This window comes from Hipposideros armiger, unplaced genomic scaffold, assembly GCF_001890085.2.
Source record: "Hipposideros armiger isolate ML-2016 unplaced genomic scaffold, ASM189008v1 scaffold_28, whole genome shotgun sequence".
In the NCBI taxonomy this organism is placed as follows: domain Eukaryota; kingdom Metazoa; phylum Chordata; class Mammalia; order Chiroptera; family Hipposideridae; genus Hipposideros; species Hipposideros armiger.
In genome coordinates, this window is record NW_017731378.1 from 1673225 (window position 1) to 1680666 (window position 7442).

Genomic DNA, 7442 nt, shown 5'->3' on the forward strand with positions numbered 1-7442 from the left:
ATCAAATGTCAACTGTAATTGAAAAATTTTTAAAGTGGGTAAAGGTGAAGAGGAATAAGAGGTTCCAACCTCCAGGTAGAAAACAAGTAAGTCATGGGGATGTAATGTACAGCATAGGGAATATAGTCAAGAATAATATTGTGATAGTGTGGTACAGTGTCAGAAGGTTGCTGGGCTTATAATGGTGATCACTTTTTTAGGTATATAAATGTTGAATACATATAGCGCACAACTGAAACTAATATAATATTGTATGTTAGCTATATTTTAGTAAAAATCTTAAAAACATATCAAATAAATTGAGAAAAAAAGACCTAAGTAAATGAAAAAAAGAACTAATAATTCTTCTCCTGAAACAACTAGAAAATGGATACCAATGCAACCCAATTTTTAATTTACAGGAAATATAGTTTAGAAAAAATCCACCCTAACGTTTCTCTCAATCTAAACGTTACTCATTGAAAAGACTCTAGGAACAGAGTTAGCTTAAGATTTACTACAGAGGGCTGGCCGAGTGGCTCAGTTGGTTAAGAGTACGAGCTCTGAGCAACAGGGTCGCTGGTTCAATTCTTACATGGGCCAGTAAGCTGTGCCCAAGCTGAGCTGCCGCTGAGCTGCCAACAGGTGGCAGGATGGCTCAGCTGGTGAGCGCATGTGCTCCTAACAACAAGGCTGCCAGTTTGACTCCCACATGGGATGGTGGCTACGCCCACCTGCAACTAATTGAACACAGCACCTTGAGCTGAGCAGTGCAAATGGACTTGGAGCTGAGCTAGCTGCACCCTCCACAACTAAGATTGAAGGACAACACCTTGGCTGTTCCCCTTCTCCAATTCCCCAACACTGTTCCCCTCCCCCCAATTCCCCAATAAAATCTTTTTTAAAAATATATACATGTTTACTATAGAAATAAGGCATCTTGCCCCTTCAGATGCCCTGGGGGCCACCCGGCAGCTGCTGTGGGGTTTGTAGCCTTGTTTGTCCTCTGGTTTCTGGGTTCTGCCGTGGGTTCTTCTCCTCTGATCCCAGTAGCTGGCACCCCAAGCCCTCAGAACCTGGAAACAGCATCAACCCAGAGAGGAGCACCCCCAAAAGTTTGTCACATTAACTTTAAGTGTCCAGATCCAATAAAAATGACAGTCCGTGGGAACTCTGGTGGCAAACAAGCAAAGGGTCCCCTCATTGTCCCTCAACCCCCGGCTTGGTATAGGCTGGGGAAGGGCCTCAGTTCATGGATCCCGGGCGCAGAGGCCTGGGTTCCAAAGCACCCTGGTGGGGCTGCGTCTGAGCCCAGGAAGGTGGGCCACATCAAGCCCCGCTCCTCCTGAGCTTCTGCCCTTTGCCTCGTCCCTCCAGATCACACGGCAGCAGTACCAGAATGCACTCACCGCCAGTCACATGGACAGCTCACCCCAGTCCCCCGACATGGAGGCCTTCACTGACGGAGACTCCACCAAGGCTCCCACGACCCGGGGCACACCCCAGACCCCCAAGGATGATCCTGCTGTCACCCTCCTGAACAACAGGAACAGCCTGAGGTGTAAGTCGTTCAGGCAGAGGGCGGGGCTGCCTTGGAGTGAGGGCAGCCCTGCCTGCCTTCTAAGCACTGCCTCATGGAGCCCCGGGTCTTCTCCAAAGCAGAGAGGTGACGCACTCGCTGTCCTCCCCAGGCAGCCGCTCAGGTGGGCTGAGAAGCCCCAGCGAGGTTGTGTACCTGAGGATGGAGGAGATGGCCTTCACCCAGGAGGATATGACAGACTTCGAGGAGCACAGCACCCAGCACCTCTCGCTATCTCCTGCAGCTGTTCCCACGAGAGCAGGTCAGGGAGGGAAATGGGCCCAGAGGAGCAAAGGGGGGGTGGTCATCACCATGGGGCACTGGGTGATGGGAGCCCGGGACCCCAGCCCCCATGTAAAATTCCCCACCGCCTTGCGCCTTGCGTTAGTTTCCAGGGAAGGAAACTAACATTTACTGAGCAGCCATCAGGCCCATCTGAGTTCATTCTCCCAGAAGGCAGTGTGTAGGGCAGTGTTAGCAGCTAGACTTCCACCTGGGTTCAGAGCCTGGTCCCCTCACTTAAGAGCTATGCAATTTTACGCAAGTTTCTTTAACCAAAGATTCAGTTTCCTTGTCTTAATAGGTAAGTTTCCTTATGTCAGTAGCTACAAATCATGATGACTAGCTCATAAAGTCGCTTTGAGCGTAGATAATATATAGAGAGGGCACATCCCAGTGCTTGGGACCATGTTGTCTAAATAGTAGGTATTCTTAGACCTACCTTATAGATTAGGACATTGCTATCAGCCCTCATGCTCACTGGCAGGGCTTTTCCCTTCCTTTGGGACCCAGAGAGCAGATGTAATCTGTAGGACTTGTCCTGAAGCCTGAGATCATATCACTCCCTCCGAGACACTGAACACCTCTGTCTTGACAATGGTGTTGCCCTGAGCTCCCAGTGTCCCAACTGTCTTGGGGTCCTTCTGTGCTTGCCTCAGAATTCCCCAAGCTTTCAGCAGCCCCCTCCGCCCACACCCCGGGTTCACAGCTACCTCACCCGACCTTCTAGACCTGCCCCAGGCCATAGTTTGAGACCCCTCAAGTCCAGAGCAATGACCCAACAAGTGCTCATTGAGTTTCAAAGTCAGTGAGACAACATGTTTGAACTTGCAGCTAACGCTGAAAATCTGAGACATACATAATTACTGTTCCAGGACCTGAATTTAGAACTGATGTTCTTTTTCTCCTGCACACACTGAATTTAGTAGCTAAAGCATGTAGCAAGAAATTACATCAAAGGAATAACAATGGAGAAGATGGGATAGTCTTTGGAGATGATCTAGTTCACCTTCCTTTTGTGACACATGAGGACCCTGAGACCTGGAGAAGGGAAATGACTTGCCCAGTCCGTGTACTGCGTTAGGAGGGAGCAGCCTCGTGGCTCTGGGCGCAGTGCAGTTGCCTCCACATGCCTCACAGGTTACATTCTTACTCCAAAGGCAGTAGAGCCTGGGCACCTTCCAGGCTCTGAGATTCAATGGCTTTCTGAATTCCCACTGTTTTAGTAGGAAAGATGGGGGCATGTGCTTAATTGTTATTTAGCCCTGTGATTTTCCAGGGTCTGTGAAAGCAGAGAAAGGAGACATCCTTACCTGTCCTCAGATGTGCTTTTTGTCTGGTAAAGATGCTGAGAGGAGAACATCTCATTTTCTTCTTCTCTCCTGCCAAAGTGTTTGGATAGTTGGATTCCTGCTCCTGTTCTCTTTTTTTTGTTCCTTTTGGGGCACTGAAGTGCCTCTTGCTAACTAATCAGAGCCAATGCCTTCCGGGGCATCCTTCCCTTGTCAGGGCCACTGCTGCCTTGGCTCTGGTTTTTAACTTTTACCTGCTGAGGAACGTCAACCAGAATCACCCCACCTAGATTGCTGGGTGTGTAGGTTGGAAACACTTGACTTGTTTCTTCTTTCCTTTCTCTCAGCATCAGATAGTGAACGTTGCAACATCAACCTGGACACAGAAACCAGCCCCTGCAGTAGCGACTTCGAGGAAACCGTGGGCAAGAGGCTGCTGAGAACCTTCAGTGAGTAGCTCTTCACCCGGACGAAAGCTGCCCACCAGACGGTTCATAGAAAAAGCATGTTAAGATCTGACTTTTGGAGGAGGAGCCATTGGCCCCTTTTGGGAACCCTAATGAAGTACAAGTGTGGGAATTCATCATAGGATTTGGGCCGGAACCGCACCCTTGACAATTTGGGGACCTGTCCCATTCCGTTGGTGGTCATCTAGGACAGGAGTCTGCCACAGACCGATCATGACCCCCACCCCCACCTGCTCATGTAAATAAAGACTTATGGGATCATAAATAGACCCATTTGTTATCTCTGGCCACAATGGCAGAGTTCAGTAATCGCAACAGGGACCATGTGGCCTGCAAAACCTATAATATTTATTATCTGGTCCTTTAAAGAAATAATTTATGTTAGGAGACTCAGCAGGAAAGCAATACCCTCCCATGGAAGGAAGTCAATGACAGAGAAAAGGTTAAAAATACTCCTTCCTAAAAACAGCAGAGCTGGAAACTGATTGCCCTTCCGTCCTTGAGGACAATTAGGTAATCACCCCCACATGCCCGGTGCAGATGAGGAGGTGCTTCAGAGCCAGAAAATGTAGGCCCCTGAGAATGGCACCCAGCTACACACCCACCACCTCTGATTCATGGGACATCAAAGGTGTGAGACCAGTCCTCTCTCAGAGGGTGCCTGGCAGTCAGTTGGGCCATGACCTTCAGGGGATGGGAAAGGAATATCTTGAGGCGTTACCTTCAGTCCTCTCCAGGAAATCTCCATTCCATTGGCACTGGCCTAGGTTTGTGGCTTTTTAGAGCTGTCATCTCAGATGGAAGTTGCATCCTAGTATTAAATATCAGCACCAGGATACAATGCAGATTACTTCCTGCCAAACTATGAAGGGCTTTGTCTCCATTTTTGCTTCTATTTTAAAGAGAACTATGAATGTCAAGAGAGTATGAATGTCTCCCCAGTCTTGATTGATCCTTGCAAATTCTTTTTCAGGTGGTCGAAAAAGAAAGAAGTCATCTGATGGAGAGAGGGCCTCTGAGGACAACTCCAATCTAACGCCTCTGATCACATGACAGGGCAGACAGCCTTTGTCGGGTGCGTGAGATTCCAGAGCTTTGGGGGAGAACCCACCCTCCCATCATCTGCTTCTCCCCAAGGCCTCCCACAGGTGACAGAGTGTCCGCTTTCCTCATCACCTCTTCACCCCTGTCCGTTGGGCAGATTTTCCCTCGTTGCCTCCAGTTTGACTCAAAGCCTTGCTGTGGCCATAATGAAATGAGGTGCCTCCAGTGGAACATGCTAGAAATGGTCTTGTCCACAGGCCAGTCTGGGACTGGAGAAGAAATTACCCCAAGCTGACAATGCCACTCTGGGACCCCTGATGCCCTTTTTGTTCTTTGAGATCCCCTGATGCCATATTTCACGCTTAGCTTAGCTCAGAAGTTGCCACTGGCAAACAGGCACATAGGAGGCTGGAGTAGCAGGTATGAAGGTTAGCTCAGGAGATGCACCAAGAATTCCTCCATGACTTTAGGGCAGTGGGACTCACCCATGTGGGCATGTGAAGTTACAGTACAGAAAACTGTCAGTGACCGGTTTCCTGTTAGATAAAGGTTCCAGCAGCCTGGGAAGTGCGTCTCAGCTGGAATGGAAAGAATGTGAGATGGAACCTCAAGTCACTGTTTCTCCCAGGGATACATCTTGCTTTGGCTTCCGATCTGCAGTGATCGATCCATCAATAAATCTGCTCTGCAAGAGAAGGAGCAGGGAGCAGAAAGATCCAATTGGGAGCCAGAGATGGAACTTCAGGTTTTCAGTTCAAATAAAAGCAAAAAAATTATATGGAAAAATTCTAAGCTGTTAAAGCAAGTTTAGCCATGACAAACCAAAGAGTGCCCAGGTCAGCCAAGAAGGATGCAAGTTCTCATGGGACTTCAATGTGCATTACACAGGAACATTGAAGAATCATTCTTCTTTTTCATCCGTCACCCCACCCCCCAGCCCTTACTGCATCCCAGCAGGTCAGCTAAGTGTACTTTATTCCAAGAACGTATTAGAACGCTGGTTTTTCACCAGGATGTGGGGGCGATGCAATTCCAAGCATAACCACCAGATGGCAGGATTACAGCACATACCTACTTGAAGAATAATTCTGATCAGAGCACATAGCCAGCCTTAGGGAAAATGTGGAAGTTAAGTGAAGATTGTCTTTGGGACAACGGCGTTCCTTTCTGATCTGTCTCCCACCCTTGGGTTCCCTGGATCAGGGATCCAGTGATCCAGTGCTGTCTGCTGAACCTCCAAACCATTTCCTAACTTTTCCCTGGGGCATAGCATCCAGGCTTATCTCCCCTTCCTCCACAGCCATTTCTCCTACGTCCCCACACCCACTGAATCAATAACCACATGGAGAGGGGGACACCGATCATTCCTCTGGGTTATTTGCAGCTCAAAAGAAAATGTTTGCCCACAGGAACCTTTAACTCAGGGGTCCTTAACTTGGGGTCCGTCACCCCGGGGTCCATTGTTGGACTTCAGAGAGTCTATGAAACCCATAACACTGTAGGAATTTAGTGTATGTGTTCTTATGCCTATTCCCTCCCCCCCCCCTCCCGAGGGCTAAAGCTTTCATGAGATTCTCAAAGGTCTTAGACCCACAAAAGGTTAAAAACCACTGTTTTAACTGAAAGTGGAACTTTCAGCCTAAAGTTTCTGCAATGCAGAGAGTGAACACTGGGCAGTGTGAGACAGATTTTTAGTTGTAAGTGGTCTTCACGAGTGTCCATGAAATCGATGGGGAACGCCAGCACCCACCGAGAAGTGGAAATCCTCGGAAATTCTTGTCACACCCTAGGCTACTGTATAACCTACACCCCATGTAACTTTGTCCCCTCTTCCCCTCCAAACCAGAGCAGGTGTTGCAAACAGGAGGGCCACAGCATGTGGAAGTGAAGACTTTCCAGCTGGCGATGCCTGTTCCGGCCATGTCTTACTGACTTCACACCCCTGCCTGGCACCCCCTGAGTCTCAGCAGTGCATGACTTCTCATAGATAGCTCCACAGCTACCACCCACCCCCAACACCTACTTTTGCCTGGTAGGAATAGGCAAAGTGCCCCTCTCCTACAACCCCCATGCTGAGTGCCTCACCAGCAAACAGTGTCAGGAACTCCCATCATGCAGTTCTTGCCCAGCTGCCACTGGCCCCTAGGGGGCCTGCCTGGCTAGTGTTCCTTACATTACTTAGGCCACGGGGCTCAGGCCACTGCTGTTGCATTACATCCATCCCTTTGCAGAATCCTAAGGAGCCTGTCACCTATTCCCCACCCCCAAGATTTTCTTCAGGTTCAAAAACAAAGTTTAAAAACAAAAAGAGGATTCTAATTTTAAAATAAAGCATTTATGAAGGCTTAATGAATTGTACATAATTTTTAAATAAAATGAAAATGCTTTTCCTGGAATGTGGCTGGTTTCCTTGCCCATGAAACCTCCGAGTTCTGAAGTGGTTTCATTTGAGATGCAGGTTGGGTGGACCGTGCGTGTAATGATCTCACCTGGGGCCCACCTGCCTGAAGAGGCAGGGCTGTCAAAGCTAGATGTGAGGCTGCAGTGAAGGTTACGGAAAAGCACCGCAGCTCTGCTTTGGGAAGCCAGATGGGTAAGATTTTGCAGGAGCAAATACCAGAAATGGAAAGTAACACCCAAATGAGAAGCCAGAGTGTGAATGAGGACAAGAAAGGAGCACTAAGACCACAATTATTTGTTGAATCCATGTGATATGCAAGGCGGGCGCCTTCCAAGTTCAAGGTCTTGGGGGCCAGAGCCAGGCTAAACCCTTGAGACGTGTTACGCTTCTGCAGACCCTTT

General features: G+C 48.7%; 1 protein-coding gene across 3 annotated transcripts in view; it reads left to right on the plus strand.

Annotated features, from left to right (window-relative positions):
* CNNM1 (cyclin and CBS domain divalent metal cation transport mediator 1) overlaps window positions 1-6967 on the plus strand; it is a 61854-nt gene extending 54887 nt beyond the window's left edge. For 2 of the 3 annotated variants that reach the window (XM_019636452.1, XM_019636453.1), the window contains 4 exons: window positions 1357-1540; window positions 1671-1820; window positions 3477-3578; window positions 4570-6967. In XM_019636452.1, coding sequence (XP_019491997.1) covers window positions 1357-1540; window positions 1671-1820; window positions 3477-3578; window positions 4570-4649 — 516 coding nt within the window. In that variant the 3' untranslated portion in view covers window positions 4650-6967. Of the gene's footprint in view, window positions 1-1356; window positions 1541-1670; window positions 1821-3476; window positions 3579-4569 lie in introns of those variants that run through there. The other variant, XM_019636454.1, reaches the window with a different exon arrangement.
* The last annotated feature ends 475 nt before the right edge of the window (window positions 6968-7442 follow it).